This window comes from Lepisosteus oculatus, chromosome 7, assembly GCF_040954835.1.
Source record: "Lepisosteus oculatus isolate fLepOcu1 chromosome 7, fLepOcu1.hap2, whole genome shotgun sequence".
Classification (NCBI taxonomy): domain Eukaryota; kingdom Metazoa; phylum Chordata; class Actinopteri; order Semionotiformes; family Lepisosteidae; genus Lepisosteus; species Lepisosteus oculatus.
The window spans coordinates 25,872,496-25,892,557 of NC_090702.1; the positions used below are offsets into that span (position 1 = coordinate 25,872,496).

The 20,062-nt window shown below is 39.3% G+C and overlaps 1 protein-coding gene and 1 long non-coding RNA gene across 2 annotated transcripts; one reads left to right on the forward strand and one right to left on the reverse strand.

Annotated features, from left to right (window-relative positions):
- Positions 1 to 272: 272 nt before the first annotated feature.
- kcna1b (potassium voltage-gated channel, shaker-related subfamily, member 1b) lies at positions 273 to 5,237 on the reverse strand. Its single transcript, XM_015352742.2, has 2 exons — positions 4,562 to 5,237; positions 273 to 4,243 (listed from the first exon to the last, which is right to left on the reverse strand). Exon 2 carries the CDS (start codon positions 3,886 to 3,888, stop codon positions 2,410 to 2,412), a length of 1,479 nt encoding a protein of 492 aa, XP_015208228.1. The 5' UTR covers positions 3,889 to 4,243; positions 4,562 to 5,237; the 3' UTR covers positions 273 to 2,409.
- Positions 3,495 to 15,621, forward strand: LOC107078033 (uncharacterized). The gene is made up of 3 exons (XR_001479016.2): positions 3,495 to 3,572; positions 14,928 to 15,050; positions 15,488 to 15,621. It is a non-coding gene; the product is annotated as an uncharacterized lncRNA (long non-coding RNA).
- Positions 15,622 to 20,062: the final 4,441 nt, after the last annotated feature.

A 20,062-nucleotide genomic window follows, 5' to 3' on the forward strand; every position in this document is an offset into this window, starting at 1 on the left:
GCTCTAACCTATCCTGAGGTGCAATTAAATACTTAATCCAACGAGAGTTTGTGAGAGATTATTATGGCTCTCACAGCTTTGGACAGGTCTTTTTAAAACTATTGGATCAAGCGCGGAAATCAAATAAAAATTAGGCTTTTTCCAATATTCAGTTTTTTCCAATATGTGGACAACTAGGCCATAGGTTTATTGAAGATTTTTCAGTGAAACTGGCCTTATTGTCCTCTTTTATCCAGTAGTTTCAAGCATTCGAAAGGTTTGTGATTTTCACATCCATACTCATCATCACTTAGCAGACGTGAAATCACAAGTCAGGTTACCCTCCATCACTCACAGCTCTTCACTGTGCTCCGTCAGGAGACGTTAATAATTGTTGGATAAGTGCTTACTAAATTAAATATTCTGGGTAAACCATAGGTTCAATTGCAGTTGGCCATCAAAGGAAACATAAGTGATTAAAATCACAGATGAACCCAGTTTCTACATTTTACCAAGCGGAATCACATGCACTGCACTGTCATTCATAACCACATTGAGGTAGACAACAGAAAGGCTTAAAATGGTATGATGCAAATCAAAAGGGTGGATGCTGGTAAGCACATGAGCATTTACTGTATGTTTGTTTTAATTAGGCCTATTTACAAGGAGTCAGTAAAACGGTGCATGACAGTCACCGCAACATGCTAAGTAATTAAAATCTAACTGGATTCCTCAGTCAGCCATTCAAATGATCCTGAATCCAGCCCTTGGCTTCTCTCCGGTTCTGTGTTGTGTGTAGACATCCTGTGTCCTGTCTGTCTCGTGCTTGACACGTCTGAGACGACACATTCATCAATTCTGGCCTTTGTTCTCAGAACTGTTGAGTGGATGTACTGTTTTATTTCTGTCATTCTCTTTAGGATATAGATGGATCTATAGTGCATTATACAGTAGTTAAAGAAGAAACTGAGACAGGACTGCTTTGCTTTTTTTCCCTATTGTACATGGAGGCACTTTCAATGATCCACTGTGTAAGAGGGTTAAAGGCACTAGCAACTAACTCAAGTAATGTTGCCATTTTCTTTTCTGCAAAGTGTATTGGGGAACAAAAATTCAAATATTGAACTAATGAATACTGTAAAATCAATTGCAATATGGATGCATCATTTACATAATACAGTATATCTAATTTTTGCATTCTGAGAATGTCCATGCACGACACCACTGAAGTAATATTGAATGTAGTTTACCAAGTAGTGCCAATTATGAGTATAAGTGTTTTGATTTGTTCTTCTCTCATTAAAAAAGTCTGCAGTCCCAGGAAAGTCTGGGATATGTTCAGCCACAGTTCAGACAAAGTGAGGACATGAACCCACTCATTTCCCTGACAATAACCAGGAAAATCATCCGGTCCTTCGGAAGTTCCTCTATTACAACAAGCTGTTTAATACTGACGTCATGCATTAAATATACTAGGATACATAGTACCTTAGTCAAATTGTCCATAATGCTGAGTATTTTAACATGCTATGATCTCCAAAAGTTACTGTACCCATAAGGTTTAACATTCAGCACTTAAATTCTTTAAATTATTTATAATTTAAATAATCAATAACCAGTGCACTTTTGGTGAAAGCAAATGAGGAAAAAAAAAAACTCAGAAGGTCGGGATCAAACTAAAACCTATTTCCCATTATATGAGGTAATGTTTCACGCATGCCAATATTAAACGAAGAGTATCAGAACATGCTTACATTTCATTTTTTTTCCATTGTGCTGTCTTGCATCTAAAGGGCATGTCATTGTACCCATTTTGTAAGATTTGAGTTACAGCATCTGCAGGAAAATAGCAGCATTGCAGATGTCCGGGAGACTTCTTATACTATAAATTCGCAGCAACAGACCAGTCTTTTTTTCGGATAAGGTGCTTTGCTGGTCGGTATGTCTCAAGTAATGACATCACCTATCACAAGGGAATAAGTAGATCGATAACTGCAGATGCTTGCATGTTTCAGCAGAACTGAGAATTCTGATGCACTTTCCTGGATGCACTGTGCAACTTGCTGAAATTTACTGTAATCCATGCATAACTTACTTTAAAATGATCACGTTGTTTGTTTTGACGAGCAAATAATGGAAGTCCTTGTTAAGGGTTGTACAACTTCTTATAATAAACCTAGTTAAAATATTTTCCCATTGTATATACCAACTTGAAGAATCCCATTTAAAAATAAATGAAAATATTAATCTTTCACGTATCCTGAAAGCTTGTTGTTGTTGTTTTTTTTTTGTCTTTTTCTTTAAATCGCTGAGCATAATAATCGCAATGCAAGAACGCATTAACGAGGTAAATAAAGCATTCAGATATGATTACAGTATCTACAAAGTGACAGTGTCACTTGGGTCCGAGCTGCTAATGTTTCTTTTTTTTTAAACGTCAGTTAGCAGCTTGCTTTTGTTAACACAGTTTTGGTTGGCTACGGTGCAGTTGCCAGTTCTGAGGTTTGCCTCTCTAAAATTGTCTATGCTATTGTTTATGTCCTCATCGATTTCCATGTACTCGGACTTGCTGACAGTAGACGAACTACGGCGACTCGAATTTGTGTCAGATGCGATGTTCGGGTTGCTAACATGTAGCAATTGTGCCTGTTCTTCCCCTTCCGTCTCTCTGTGATAGAAGTAATTAAAGTTGGACACAATTACAGGCACGGGCAATGCAATCGTCAGCACTCCGGCAATGGCACACAGCGACCCCACGATTTTACCCCCAATTGTAACAGGGTACATGTCCCCATAACCCACGGTTGTCATAGACACCACAGCCCACCAGAAAGCGTCCGGGATGCTGGAGAAGTAGGAATCCTTCTCTTCTGCTTCTGCAAAATATACTGCACTGGAGAACAAGATGACACCGATGAAAAGGAAAAATATCAACAGTCCCAGTTCCCGCATACTGGCTTTGAGAGTCTGTCCCAAGATTTGAAGTCCCTTGGAGTGTCTGGAGAGTTTAAAGATTCTGAAAACTCTGACCAGACGGATCACCCTGAGAATTGCTAGAGACGTCGCCTGCTCTCCCTTCTGCTCTTTCCCGTCTTGCTCTTCTGCCATCTCAGTGCCAAGCGTGATAAAATACGGGATAATGGCCACTATATCAATGAAGTTCATTATGTTCTTAAAGAAGTCCGCCTTGCTGGGACAAGCAAAAAACCGAACTACCAATTCAAAAGAGAACCAGATAATGCAGAGAGTCTCCACAATGAAGAAAGGGTCAGTGAAGATATTTGGTTTGTAGTAGAAGGTACTGTTCCCTATAGTTTGTATCCTCCCTGCAGGGTCGTCTTTTAGTTCAGGTAGAGTCTCCAAACAAAATATAACAATTGATATCAGAATCACCATTACAGATACGATAGCAATCCCCCTCGCTGGTCCAGAACTCTCCGGGTGCTCAAATAAAAGCCAGATTTGGCGTTGAAATTCCTTCTCGGGCAAAGGGCGTTCTTCCTCCCTGATGAAACCCTCATCCTCGCGAAATTTTTCCATTGCCTCCTCCCCGAGCTCATAAAACTTTATCTCTTCAGAAAACATATCCAAAGGTACGTTAACCGGTCTTCTTAACCGGCCTCCCGATTGGTAATAGTACAGGATGGCGTCAAAACTAGGACGGTTTCTGTCAAAGAAATATTCATTTCTTAGGGGATCGAAGTACCGCATCCTTTTCTTGGGGTTACCCAGTAAGGTGTTGGGGAACTGGGCAAGTGTTTTTAGTTGAGTCTCGAAGCGCAGCCCGGCTATATTGATAACCACTCGCTCACAGCATTCGTGATCATCGTGGTCTGGTGGGTAGCTGTCTTGTGGGTGCCCGGGCAAGGCAGACGTCTCATCCATGTTATCTCCTGCCACAACTGTCATCCTGGCTGTCGAATCTTTTAATACTGCAGGAGATACGTCTTCTGTTCAGCCCGCGTCAGCAGGCTCCCAGTTTTTATTATATGTGTCGTCTTCGACTTGCTCTTTTGTTTGCGGGTTCCCCTTTTTAGGGGATAGCTTTGCTTCGCTTCAGTGCGGTTCCCCAGCTATCCGCGCTGACTCGACCATTGCTTCTCTGTGCTGCTGCTCCTCCTGCTGCTGCTGTTACTGTCACCCAGTAGGAGAAAAAATGGATCGAACAGAAGAGATCTTTGCCAGATCAGCAGTTTCGGCTGCCTGTTTTTTTTTTCTTTATGCTGTAGACCTAAGGTGGCCAAAGCGCAAACTGTACAGGATGCTGCGGAATACAAAAAATCGGAGAAAAAAAAACATTTATTTCTTCTTCTTTGAAAGACGTCCAAAATCCCATACAGTTCACTGGAACGAGCCGTGCATATTTTTACTGCATAGAGCTCTGCACAAGTTTCAGATCTACAGCCCACCCACACTCCTCAAACTAAATCCCGCATATGCTAACATCTCATTTTAGCCAAACAGCTGCATCATCGTTAGGGACTTCAGGGTAGTACAGAAGTAAGGTCTCTTTTTGTGCGTTTATTATTATTAATATTAATATTATTATTATTATTTTGTCATCATCCTTAATTCACCTTACCTCCGGTTAATCTTGTAAGACACTGTGCAGGAATGCGTCGACTCCGTGGACACCGAAAGCCAAAGCTAGAACTTTGCACTCCCTGCTTTGTTTTAATATGGCTATCGCTTTACACTGCGCTATCTAGGAGCTTTACTGAAATATTAATAGACTATATTGTCTTAGTACATGTCTACGGCATTTTAACGTCATTATTTCCTAAGTTTAATCAGAACAACCGAGCCACCTCACCGGTAAAAGTATCGAAGTGTTGCATCTTACATTAAGGCAATATAAAAGCCCGAGAGACAGACGAGAGAGCAGAGACAAAACCAAACATGAAATCCACTGGATCTATTGACCTCAGCCCAGCTGCACCATTTTAGCATAATGTCCTATACAGCGAGAGAAGTGATGATGGTGCGATTGGGAAGGCTGAATACATTAAGGGCAATAAGCGAACTCTTTTGCCATTTCTTGACGTTGCAGCATCAGCAGAAATTGGAGAGCTTTTCCTGTTTGGTGCAGATAAGATAACGAACGTCCCAAGGTACTGTACACCGATATCTCAGTACAGTTTCAGAAGGTGAACGAAAGCGGGACTTTAAAAGGGAACGGATTGAGAGCAAAAATAAAAAAAATAAAAAGGCATTTATAAAGACAGTCTACCGCATTACTTAACATACAGTATACAGGACTATAAAGTACTGGGGAAAGAGAGTGGTGTGTGAGCGAGGGATAGAGTGCGTGAAATTGTGTGTTGGGAGGGGGGTGGGAGGGGGGTTAGACGCAATGCAGACCGGCTGTGCTAAACACACGTTGCCACTAGTGCATCCTACACCATAAAAAAAACAACATTGCATAGTACAAGACAGCGCTGCTGTACAAATATGGGTTTGTAGAATCACCAAGGCGGCTGTAGTGGTGTCTCACCGTGTACTGTATGTTACTCTCGACGATGACAAAGGTGGAGTGACATGGATTTAAATACATGTATGAAATAAAGATAGGTTTAGGGGGTTTACGACAATGTAAAATAAACCGAGATATACAGTTTATATAATACTACTACGGACGTTTTATCATGTTATGCAACCCTCAGTTCAACATACTGTACAATATATCAAGACAGTAAATTCACTACTATTTATATTATGTTCTCCCACAGACAAAGGTCAAGCTTATTATTTTAATTTACTGCAATTCTGTCATGCTTTATCAGTATTTAATTAAAAATAGCAGCGTATTTCAGAATAGTTTTACTTGCAGTTTTCTAAAGCAGCACTAGGGAACATCCAGCATTATTGACCATACAGTAGGTACTGTACAATGAACCTTGTTTTTATTTTTTCTTTCTACTGTATGTGTGCAGTAGGAATATAGCTAGGTAGGTCAATCCTTAAATATACATGTACTCATCATATACACAGACATGATGCTCTAGACGCATGAATCCTTATAAAACTATTTTTAATGGAAAGGTCAGAAGTAGTGGGCCAGCTCATACTGTAGCACAGAGATGAAATACTTAATTTCCTTAAAATCGCTAATTTCCGCACCTAAAGGAAACAACTATAAATAGAGAAATGTGTTATAATCAGCAGGTTTAGCATGCTCTCCTTAAATAGTACAGATAATACTTCCACTACAGACACTGGCATTGAAAGCAGCATTTGTGTTACCTTACACCATGCCACAGAAACTGGATATTTACAGTAATTTATGATGGTGTGTATTAGAAAGATACAAAATCTAGTGATTTTATGAATATCAGGACTTTTAAAGTCATAAACTATTCACATTTTAGGGAGGTTGTTCTTCCATGCATGGATTGAAAAGTGAAAATATCTTGAAAAGTATTGTTTAGCCAATTAGAGGTATAGAAAATGAGGTTTGGTGGATGTTTTGGTTTAAGAATGGGATTAAAGGAATGCAGTTCAGTCTTCGGCCGTTCCACAGGTGGTGGTCTGGCACCCATTCAACATGTTTCTGCCACTGAAACCATGGCGTTTATAACCTTTTTGCGGACAAAAATGAGCAGTTGTCTGTTTCCAATTATATTGTTTATACGACTGACCAAGCTAATTTTACCATGTGATTTATTGTTCAGTTGTGAAAAGGATGGCTCATGCTGTTGGTCAGGACATTGATGCATGGCCTTAATTCCAAATTATTCTCATAGTCTACGATGCAATTGACCATATTAGCAGGATGACCCTAAATAATCCAACATACAGTAACTGGAGAAACGTTTAGAACTAATAAAATGGGAAAAATCAGCACCATGGACAGCACACTTTTCAGCAGCCTATAAATTGACCTTTGCCAGAAAACACAACAAATAGCATCCATATACACTGTCAGGTATATTCATGCCATGTTGATATACTGTAATATGCATTTCACTTCTTGTGATATTCATCAGTTAATAGAGCACCATTGATTGTTACACATATGCAGCCCAGCAGTTATATATATAATATATATGTTTAAGGGGCTTCTTTAGAAAAAAAAAAACAGATGTTTTTCCCCATCTTCATGTGTGATGATTATAATACATATAATCATATAAATTAGTACAATACTCACAATACCTCACCTTACCCTATGTTATTAAACTGCAGATAGAAAATGATTTAATTTGATAATTTCCTATTTAATTATCTTTATTTTTAATTGTACTTATTTTGAGGTATTGGACAGTATTGGACAGAAATCTAAGATTGACATTCTCTTGCCCATCAGCATTATAAAATTAAAAGATCTTTAGTTCAGGGTATTACTGCTATATTTAAAGTACTAAATGCTTTTTGCTGGTGACTAGTGCTTTCAGTTGTGCACTAGTCAACTATTATTACAGGTATATTGTAGTTTAGTACTGTTTTCTGTACACCTTTAATGGTCCTGTTACTAACTACTGATTTAATTTTGAATAAAGAGCTACTGAATCATAAGATCTGGTGTTACAATTGTGTTGCTCCATTGAGTAGTACTGCATGCTTCGTTGATTCAGATGCTATGTACAGTGCAATATTGCCACTCTATGCTACAGCAATAAAGTGGAGGAATCCCTTGCAGACAACAATGGATACAGTAGACAGGCGGTGCTAGAGAACAGATAATAAGAAATGAATCCAGCAAGAATCTCTAGTCCATTACCACTTTCCTTCAGAGTCATTAACAAAGTAAAGCACCTCAGGGAGAGTGGGGGGAGGCTTGCACTGGATCATGGGTCTTAAAGGCACAGTTAGTCCCATTAAAAAGCCAATACTCACTCCATTCAGTGGAACATTGTTATATACAGTATGTTTTATTTTTTATTTCAATCATAAGTCCTGTATTTTACATGCATCTACAATATAAATATAATGTATGTATTCTTCCATTGTAAAAGGAATAGTCTTAGAGGAATAGTCCTCACACCTGAAGAAGGCCCCACGGCCGAAACGTTGTGTTTTCTTTCTTTTTTTTTCAGCATGGAATAAACCTATTACTTGTTCCTGAGGAACGGACTATAGCTAAGATATTTGAGCTCTATAGCACTCTTTATTCCAGTAACAGTTTCCAAATGCATTTAAAGTTCTTACCCTGTCCTCCAAAAATAATTTCAGTGCATTGATCTCAGTTTTCTCTTTTGCTTTTGTGATCTATGATCTTAGATAAACTCAGATTAAATCTTGAGAGACTTCAAAGAATATGGATTTTGTAGAAACACCTCTAGTCCATTACAGAATCTCTAGTCTCTGTACTGTTTCTCTGGAAGTGAAAGAGTACTAACTGAGATACAGAACAGCGTGGATCTAAAATGTGACATTTCTGCTCAGAGAGCACATTGTCTAGTGTTAAACCATGAGCAGATATAAGAATCAAATTCACAGTGTTCCTCTAGAGATACACACAATTTCATATTTATAAATTATTCAAATCTGAACTACAGAGTGTGCAGAACACATAAATGTGCATACAGGATATAAAACAAATCATCAACTAAGATATAATATTGCAGTGTATCTGTCAAAATCATCAGATTTTATCTCAGTTTCAGGAACTGCAAAATTAATTTATTGAAATACTAAGATGCTGTACTGCCTGTGTCAAATAAGGATATATACTGTATAGTAGTAACAATTGTTTGTTATAGTGTAGGACGATATGCTTGGAATGGCATTTTTACATGGTATTTTAGTATGAATGAATCGAAAGGGAATAGACACTGGTTGATTTCTGAACATTTGGCACTGTTGCAGATGTGCTGTGATCAATGATGTTGCTAGGAAGCTTCAAACAGAAGAATGTCTGTATGTATAGTAGCATGCAGAACATGTCTCTCCATGGCAACGGGGATACAGCTTTTCTACTGGGATGAAAACCTAGTGCTTTTGACTTCACATTCACAAATACACAAACTGAAATACAGCTCATAAGATATCAAACCTTTTCTTTTCTTCTGTTTTAGAAGAAAATCTGAAAAGAGACAGCAGATCTATCCACAGAACACTTTTGCCATACGGAATTACACTGTACATATTGCAGCAACTGCACAGCTCTAGAGCATCACAAACAATTCGACCATATTGACCAACATAAAATAATAGTAGGAATAACCTTAAATAACAATGGGACCTAACAAAACATTAATAAATCCAACAAACACCAATCTTCAAAGCAGCTCAAATTAAACCCATTGCTGATGTGTATTATCTACCTGTAAAGTGTTGTGTTTCTCGAATTAGATTCATAACCCTAGGAATAAACAGTACTCCCAGCACTCCCGTTATTAATAAGATGTTTGCTTCATGTCTCATCATAAATGCAACTCTGCCAACAATGAAGGATTTCCTTTAAAAGAAAAAAAATAGTGGGGCATTTTGGTTTATCTAGAAGGAAGAGTGCCATCTGCTGGTCCAATAAAACAATGTACAAAACCAACTTAATTTGCATCCTGATTGCCAGCCAACAGACAGTAAGAAGCAGTAAAGACGCTACCTTAGTTTCTTAGTTCTGATAAGCACTTCGACTTTCCAAGGCCATATGGTAACTAATCTGAAATGAGTGTACAGTATCAAATCTAAAAGTGGCGTGTTTTTCAGAAAATGTCTTTTCACAGTGGACTTATACATCATGGACAAAACATCGATTAATTCTTAAATCTACAGGTGTGATAGGTAGAACGCTGTTTCTTTAAATAGATATTACAACTACAGCTTTCAATTCAAACACATAATGATGACATTCCTTTAATCCAATGCCATTATTATCAATTGATTAATGCAGTGAAAGCTATATACTGTATTTAGTCATCTGCTATTAGATACAAATAAGCCATTGGTACTGTATGTACTGTACATCACTATAATGAGATTTTTATGATGAATTATGTTTGTGAATTTGCAGTCTCCATACTGTCATGTGTGTGTGTTTAGTTTGGTATAAATTGGACAAACAGGCATTTCCCTTAATTAGATTAGTTTAACCTTCAATTAGCAGCCTGGATTCAAGAGACAAAATCAATAGATCAAGAGTACAGAGAGGCTATTGCCTGCTCTGGCATCCTGTGTGTGTGTTAAGTGATACAGGGAGGTGATTCAATTCAAAGTGGAACTTTATGTATAATTGACCTGAGATTGAGTTACCAAAGCATGTTAGACAGATAGAAAATTGAAATGTAAGACAATTTAAGAACCAAATTCTGCCAAAGTAGGTTGGAGGGTTTAAAATTCAACTCCCTTAGTACCCTTACCTTTCCAGTCTGCAGTAATCTATTATTACTGATCTTAACTTAAGGTTCCTTGTTGGATTTCACTACTTTTCTCCACTTGGAATGAAACATTCAGATCTTACTTTCATGGGAAAGACAGGAGGGGACAATCCCTTTGAGACATTGCAGTGTACTGTAAATCTACACAGGATATTTCCTCTGCACATGGGAACGCATAACTGAATTGCAATTGGGAGCAGCAGCAACAGCTGCAAATGCACCAGTGGATACTGTCAAGTACCTTATGTAAACGTCTTTTCCCATGTAATTTTATTTCCAGTCATGGCCCATGCTCTTGTCATCTGAAATTCAACACTTACAGTAGTTTGGAGTTCATGGCAGCTTTCCGCCTGCATTTATTTTCTTAACACCTTTCATTGTTGTCCTTAGGATTCAAACATTCTCTTCCTATGTTATATCACACAACCCTTACCATTTAAGAACCTAGATCTCAGGAAAAAAATACTTTATATACAGTATCAGAAAATCACAGACACAAAAAATGACACAGGAATTGTAAGTGTCTTTGAAAAGCCTGATTGATGTAACACTACAGGACCTTTAACCTAGTCAAAATTGTCAGTGACTTAATGTTATGCAGCCGTTAAATGTCAGGAGGTCTCTGTGAAAATATTCAAGGGAAGCAAAGACAACCTGGAAATCACAGCTGTAGGCTTACCCATTTGTATTTTTTAATTTAAAGGTAAGTTTTTGAACAATCCTAATGTTTAACCTCTTAATCATTCTTGTTGCAGTATGCTCATTGGCATAACCAATTCCAAATAAATGGTCTACATATTTATTTGTACGATTGTAAAAGAACCTTAACATCTTAACATACAGTAAGTCTCAATGATCCCATCCTCAGATGCTTGATTATTTGCTTTTTTAAACATTTTAGGACCATCCTGTCAATGACGACATGAGCTTTCAAAATGTTTAGCCTAATTTATGAAAGTATTCAACAAACCATGCTGAAAAGCTTGTTACAACTTTTACTTGTTCTGCATCACTTACAAACATGTTGCTGCTTTGTATAATTATAATAAAAATTACAACAATAATTGCTTACACTTATAAAGCACTTTTCTGGACACTCCTTTCAAAGCACTTTACAGGTAATGGGGATTCTCCTCCACCACCATTGTACACCTGGATGATGCAACAGCAGCCATAGTGCGCCAGAATGCTCACCACACACCAGCTATCAGTAGGGAGGAGAACAGAGTGATGAAGACAATTAATAGATGGGGATTATTAGGAGCCCATGATTGGTAAAGACCAGGGGGAAATTTGGACAGCACACCAGGGTAACACCCCTACTGTTTTCGAGAAACGCCCTGGGAGTTTTAGTGACCACAGAGTTAGGACCTCAATTTTATGTCTCATCTGCAGGATGGTACCTTTTTACAGTATAGTGTCCCCATCACTACACTGGGGCATTAGAACCCACACAGACCACAGAGTGAGCACCCCCTGCTGGCCCCACTAATACCTCTACCAGCAGCAAAACGTTTTTGCCAAGAGGTCTCCCATCCAGGTACTGGCCAGGCTCATACCTGCTTAGCTTGAGTGGGCTGGCAGTTGTGAGTTGCAGGGTGATATGGTTATGTATGTATTATCCACTATACGAAAAACTGGTTAATCTCCACATACAGAGAATATGATCCTCTATTGTATCTTTAAATTAAATGTTATCCACATATTCAGTCATAGGCATCCCTTCAAGAGAAACCGAGACTCTGTTCCAGGGCATCAGATCTCTCTTAAGTTCAGAGATGACGGGGAGCCACTTCTTGATTTCTGGCACATGAGAATAAATTAAAATTAATAAGTGACACAACAGAGAGAGGAACCTCCATTATTCTTAGTTCATTTCATTATTAGGATATACAGCAGGTAGGAATTCAAGTACTGATATACAAAGGTGATAAGAAATGTTCCAAACATAATCTTAACATCAGAGACGTTTGCTGTTTGAACTACTAACACTACTAACCATGTAGAGAACCTCGCAATGAAAATTAGCTGTTTAAAGATTAAGCATACAGGATGTTAATTTCTTTTTTAAGCATTGTCTCTTGCAGGAAGAAAATAAGGGATGATGGAAATCCAACCCGTTACTATATTGTAATCAAAGGCTTGAAATTATAAAACACTAAGTCAATGGGTGCATTATGGCCACAAAAGACTGATCATAAGAAGGCAAACGTAGAGTAAATATATGACACTGTTCCTTTACTAGTAGCTAATTTTCAGTGTGAAATGTGTAAGGAAGTGGATCATTTATCTTCTCTGTAACTTTTTAAGAATAATATAGATCCGCACTGTAGATATGCAACTGTACTTTATTCTATTTTCAATGTTACAAAATGAATTCACTAAGAGATTGTTTAGCCCGTCTTTGACTAAATTCTTCACAACATGTCTAACTTGCTATGAAGTATCAACATTTGGTGCCACATGCAATTTAACATTCACACATGTCTATGCCAAATAAGTGAAGGCACAGATTCGTTGCTTTATATCTGAGATAATTCAGGTGAAAAGTGAAAATGACAAACAGTGACAGAGCAGTCTGTCACTGTGGCAAATGGAACATGTTAGGACAGGGGTGGCAAAAGTTAATGGAGCTTATGTTTTTCTGAAACACCAGTGTGTGCCAGTTCTCACCAATTTACCCTGTTTGTTTCTCAGCCTGCGGGTGCACACACAGGTTGTGGAAAGGAGGGGAAACTAATGGTAGAGAACACTGTTTAGAGAAATGGCAATAAGAAACAAAGCAGAGTATAGAATGCCACTAGCTTACCTCTTAACAGCACTGCGTGAGAGGAGAAGCCAGTGCCTATTTGTTTGGAAGGGTCCTCAGAAAGGTCAAAAGGTTGCAAACAGATAGGAGACTGGTCATATGCCTGAAATGTAGCTAGTGGAACATACCATTGCTGGAATGCATGAGAGGGGAAGTTATTAGAGCCTAATGTTATTGCTAAAAATGGCAACCAGGTATAGAATATCTAATGAATGTCTGTCCTGTGTATTGTTAAGGGTTTCATGTATTTGTGTGTCCAGGTAGTCCCGACTACTGAGCTATGTGTTGTTAATCTTGTGAACTTTATGTTTTACACCTAGTGTATCCATAATGGTACAGTCCAGATCCTATTGTAAGGGTGTGGTGAGCACTAGGGTTTGTTGGGAGTCAGGAGTTGGTTGTGGTGAGTTAGGGGTTTAGAAATAAGAGCAAAATAAAAAGATTGTTCCTTTATTTATTTATTTATTTTCATACTGAGTGAAGAGACCCAGTGCGTGTTTGTGTGGCCAGCTGCGTAACCTTCAATAAAACTGGCCTTTTGGTTTGTGTACTGACTTGCCATCGTGTATTTTTTTCCTCTCTGTGAACAAGATGTCCTACGGCCAACACTACCCACACAGGAAGTGTTTGTGTGACACAGACATGAATTTTTGTCTACCTCACATCTTTTTAATGATCCAGACAGGCATGGTCCTTCATCTCAAAAGAAGTGCTGCACCAAAACAGGAGAAATTCATACATCAGTGCCTTACTGGAAGGCAGGAGAGTGTTGGTGACAAACTGTATTTAAAACATTTCAGTTTCATCTACAGTGCCGAGAAAAAGCTTGTGATCCCCAAAGGTTAATCTGTTATCTTGTATGTTGTAGACCTAAAAACATAACCTTCAAACAAGTTCTAATAAAAGACCATGATTGTTACAAAAGTTAACAGCTGAGCAGAAAGCAATCCAGAGACGGAGGTTGTAGCCTGGCTAGGGTCAGAGAGGAAGAGTCCAGCAGGCAGTAGTTAGGGGCCTGAAACAGGCAGAGGTCAGACCAGAGGGTTCCACAGGGCACAGTCCAGGAGACAGGAATCAGAGTCAATAACAAAACTGGGTTGTAAGCCAAGAAGACCAGGAGAGGACTCAGGGAAGCCGAGGCCCTGACAAGTATAAACCCAATACTGAGCAGAGAGATGAGCGCGAGGCAGGTTAAAGTAGCCAGGAGGAGGGTGTGTGTCTAATTATTTAATTGAAACTGCACTGGAATGTGGAGAGTGTCGGGTCCTCATTGGGCAAGGCTTAACACTCATTGGGCGAGGCATAACAACGATGACCTGGTAAAATGTACAGTATATATTTGATTGTTTAATTATCAGTTATAGCTACGCTCCCATGAAAACCCCTCTAGGTCTGTTCTTTCCTGATGGAAAGTTGTGGCACGAAGGCAGACATTAGCCAGAGCTGTAGATGCCCGCAGATCCTTTGTTGTTACTCTAGGGTTCTTGGTGACTTCCTGGATGTTATTTCCAGGATGCTCTTGGCTACAGTACTTACCATGTGTTGTGTCACCTCTTCTATTCCCATAGTTGACTTACCTGGCATAATATTAGTGTAAATGAACAGGTAAAGGTTCATTCAGTGCTGAAATGTATAAGATGCAGGAGTTGTTGGGCCTAACAACTGAAGAAATCTTGAAAAACTTTGCTTTTTGCATTACAGTGTGGAATTAATCTTTACTTGCTCCTTTACAGCCGATACACTCTTTTGCAGCTGCCCACTTGATAATATTAATGCAAGTCAATAAAAAATTCTGCTCTCTCCTCTTGCATTCTTTGCAGTTATGCAGTACACAGTACTGTATGTATTGGCAGACTTCCCACCTTCAGATCTCAGAAGCTACGCGAGGCTGGGCCTGGTCAGTTCTGGGATGGGAGACCTCAGAGAAACACCAGGCTGCTGCTGTAAGTGATGATAGTGGCTCACTAGGTGACGCTCTACCTTTTGGACCAGACTAGTCTTTCCACTGCCTCAGTGTGGTGACCAGGGACACTGCTGCAGGAGAGGCTTTCCTTCAGATAAGACAATGAATGGAGGTGGTCACTGCTTTCACATTTAACAGCCTTCTTCTGGCTAAATTCCACTCTGGGCTGTACATTGTGCCCTTTTTAAAGGGTCCCTTAAATCAATTGGTGAAGCTTGTCCACCAGTCGGCACCCAGGTGGGTTCTGCACTTCAGTGATCTGTGAAGCTGGTCCTTGTCTGTATGTAAAGTGCTTTGGGATCCTTTGGAATGGAAAGCAATACATGAATACAATTAATAATTAATTCTGCTGTAGTTTAGACATATATGTGAACCTTGTGCGTTGATAACCGAGGGAAGCTGTGTCTTGTGTTACAGAGATTGTGATCAGGATACTCACAGTTGCCAGCAGCAGTAAACACTGGTGACACAAGAAGCAAAATGGACAGGAATTTGGACCAGTAGGGCAATAAGAGCAAAATGCTGATTTGTTCTTTTAGTGTGGTGTTTAAAGGATAAATGGGAATGTTATGTTTTGTGCCACTTTTTCCAGTATTCATTGATTAAAGGTGAGAATAAGAGATAGTTGGCTTTATTATTTAAAAACAAAACACTTATTTAAAGAAATAGCAAAACCTAGAGAGAAAAAATATCCTTTTGTATTTTCAGCCTATCCAGCAAGCTAGCCTCAGAGCAGTTCCCAGACTTCACAGTGCAGCCTAGAGCTCTGTCCAACTCAGCTTTGCGATAGATTTAAACTGTCCGCAGTTAAAAGCTAAAAACAACTGGCAACAAACAGCAAAATGAATGTGGCTGACCCCAGGCACTCCGAGCAACAAACATGTCACGCCAACATGTTTTTCTGCATCACTCACCAGAACTGAAAGCTGTATTTTTCACTTAATGCAACCCACTGAAGCAAAAGCACACTTACATTAATAAGTGCTTCAGGCCTTCAGATTTAATCATGACAGAAGCAGCGCATAATCTGCAGGTTAGAATTCCTCTTGAAGATGTAATTCTCAAGCTCTAATATGAAGACAAACCCATCAGACTAACAAACATTGAGTTTATTAAATCTAAATATGGTTTTGTAATATAGATATTAAAGCTAGAATGCAAAGTATTGCATCTCAATGCCTCCTGGTGTTCTGTTGTTACTCACTCTCAATGTCATACACTGTAATATATATGTAAAACTATATTATTTTAATGTAGTTTATCTTTATTAGAAAATCTGCTTGTTCCAGTTACTTTTAGCCAAGCTCTCCTTCTCTGGTGGTATGTGCCTTGTTAGTATTCAGCAAACCTCAAAGGGAATTCTTTTCACTTTGTGAGCTGTGACCAGCTTTTCCCATGTACTGTACTGTAAAAATCAGACAAATCATTTTGCTCATCAATTTCCCTCACATTTAAAGTTTGTGTATAAACAGGAGGAACGCTTTTTTCAGTAGCCGTAGGCTGTTAGACTACAGCTACTGAAAGATGAAGCAGTTCTATTTTAACAAAATGTCTGTGATTTTTCTTCTTCTACAGTACGTATTAAATTTAGAGTGCATCACATATTAGCAGTCAGTACCGTATGTGACACTGAAGCTATTTACTGTCATTGTGATCTCCCAAGGAATAGTGACAGCATGCCACATATCCTGAGAAGCAATCTCAATTTAATATATGCATGTGTATTTGCATAACTTTTTGATGGCATTAACATTTTAGCAGAGCTGTAAGCATGGCTTTGTTTTCCATGCTGCTTGTTTCTAAAGGAGAGTGAATCATTGACCCAGTTGTCTTTAATAATTGATGGATGCTGCGTGGTTTCAGATCTCATCTTTAATGCTTCTGAACACAGGAAAAGGTTTTCTCAGATGGAATACCTGCAGTTTCATGACACGCAAACACACTTGCATATAATCACAGAGCAAGGAGCCACACACTTTTTTTTTTTTTACCATGGTACTGTATATTTTGCATTCATTTTCAGATCAAAGAATTGTTTAAACACTAAAATTACAGGTTTTACCAGCAACATTCATGTCTTACTGATGTTTCTATTTCTCTCCTTAACCTGTGCAGTGGAGTTCTCCTTGTGTTACTTGGGGCATTGTCAAGAGCCTTGACTACTGGCCAGCTAAGCTATTTTGGTTGCATTTTCTGCTGTGTAAAGGGAGATTGAAAGTTCTGTTCCTTGCCAACGCAGCTCTTGCTTCAGCAGGACAGCAGGTTACAGGAACCTGCTCGCAGACAATGCTATCGATTGGAGAGTTTGCTCCCAACCCCTCCACTCTCGCTAGGGTTAGGGACTGTGGGGATACTTCTTTAACCATTTTTAGCCTCCCCTCCACACACAACTCCACTTTCTTCTACCTCTCCCAGTATAGAAAAGGAGGTAGGTAAACCTTTCTTCATCTTTGGAGCACTTTTAGTGATTGGCACGCATCTTTAAATTATTAAGGGCAATAAAACCCCTCCAGTTTGCAACTCTGCTGTCCTGCTCTCTCCTCCCCTCCATCAACACAGCTTAAGAGCAAAAGGGAGGATCAGTACAATATCACAGTTACATACACTGAGTGTTACAAATACATACAGTATATATGACAAAGCAAAGACACAGCCCACACCACAGTACATTGATTTATCAGGCCACACCCTGGTTACTGTAGCCTTAAGTGGACTTAGAACTGGGGAACACGCATCTCCCTTGGATCCCCTCTCCCCTGGGGTACCCCAGAACTGCTGGTCCCTACTTATTCAACAAGGAACTGAAGAAACATACCTCACTCAATTCATCATTCACGACTGACTATAACACACTCATCTACTGTACCTTCAGCTGTTACATAAATCATTTAATCAGTGAGAGAATTGGTGGTGAGTAGGTAATGAGATGTTGAAATCTGTTGAAATGTTGAAGCTTGGCAAAAACTAGATGGAAGAACAGGAACCAGAGACAAGCTTGCAATTTCTTACCAAGCAAAATTACAGCCAAGTACAGTGCGTCAGTGTCGGGCCTCCATCTAGGAGAGACCTTTCCAAGACTGATGGTAAGGTCTAGGTGTGATTGTCTGGTCAGAAGCATGTAGGCTCTACTGAAGTCCATTCATAGCGACTGTTGGCAACCTCACTGCACAGCACTGCACTGATCAGGTCCTGGGGTCTCACTTGCTTCCTTTTCAGGGGGGCAGGTATTTACGGGGACAGGTGCTCATTCAGCTTATGTGAGAATGGCTTTCTTGCAGGATGAGAATAAGGCAGTTATGTAGTGGATGTCTGCAGATTTGAGCATTATGAACATTTCTGGGATGAGATGAGAGTTGGTGTCAAGGGCTTATCCAGACTTGTCCAAAAATAAGACAGAATCCTACAAGAATGAACCCGCACAGTGGAGCAAACCATGTCTCTCTTCCATTAGTGGTACAGCTACATACTACAAGACTGTGACTTTCACAATAGACCCCCTTTGGGTAAAATCAGTCGATGACAAATGTTAATCAACATGATGAATTTACCTGTCATTTCTGTAAAGAAAAGAAAGCGTTCCTTTTTGACTTGAAAATACTTTTGTAAATGTATTTCAGTTGTGATTACTAACTTACATGATTTTAGGTTTCTAAAATCCTTTTCTTGATGGACAGGCAGGATAGCGCTATACAACATAGTCATTTTGAGTCTTGTCTGAGGTTATCAAGCTGGAAACTACAAAAATGGGTTAAATTTATTTTTTCTAGAATTTTTAGTCACATGTAAGGTTATCCAAAATGTAGTTATTGCAAAGAAGACTTATCGGAATAAATATTATAAAATAATTAGTCAAATAACGTAAATGTGACAGAAATTTTGTGATTCATGCATGTGAGTATTATTACTTATTAATATATTTTGTAAGATTTGTAATTTAATATTAGGAATGCAAAAACCTCAGTTTTTGCAGGGATGAGATAAGACATAAAAACTATACTGTAACAGCTCATTTACAGTATTTTATTTTTCCTATACTTAAAGTCTAAAACTTGAACTAATGAATACAAAATCAGTTATTTCAGAGCACGTGTGATTCTGTGAAGAACACAAGTTATAGTAGAACAGTAGAAATGTACTCTGAAGGGGGTCAGTCTTGCAAAGAAAATGAAAGGTAGTCAGACCTTTCAGTGCACCAGAGAAGGCAAACAATGAGTACTGGAGAATGGGCAACAGAAGACTACCCCAGGCAACCAGTGGTTTCCCTCCTTTGGGACAAACATCCTGAAAAGGGGGACAGTTTGCTGCAGGACAGAAGGTAATTCAGTCTCTGTGTAGGGCACCAGTGTCACACCACTTCAGCCATGCTTGCTCCATCTCTGTGGCACCATGTGGGGCCCCTGCCAGGAACAGACTAGCCGGAGACAGACAGAGAGAGGGGACCAGAGGTACAGATGGACAGAGAGAGAGGGGGGGGCCCAGAGGTACACATGGACAGAGAGAGAGGACCAGAGGTATAGATGGACAGAGGGAGAGAGGGGACCAGAGATACAGATGGACAGATAGAGGGAGAACCAGAGGTACAGATGGACAAATAGAAAGAGGGGACCAGAGGTGCAGATGGACAGAGAGAGGGACCAGAGGTGCAGATGGACAGACAGAGAGAGAAGGAGGTATAGATGGACATACAGTACAGAGAGACAGAGAGAGGGGAGAGCAAAAAGATGGACAGACAGATGGGGGAGATGGGCAAAAAATGGTCAGGAAGAGTTGGACATCCAGTACAGAGTGGTGTACTTGGTGTAGCAAGGCTGAGAGAGAGAGAGAGAGACTGGCTTAGCTGAGGAGGGAGCAGTGCTGAGGCAGGAAGCCACAATCCTAAAGCGTAGAGGCAGTAGTAAGTAGAAGTAAGAAATACTGTATGTAGAAATGTATGTAACCATTCAGGAGGAAACATTTAGACATTGTTACAAAAGAGACAACAAATAGACAGCA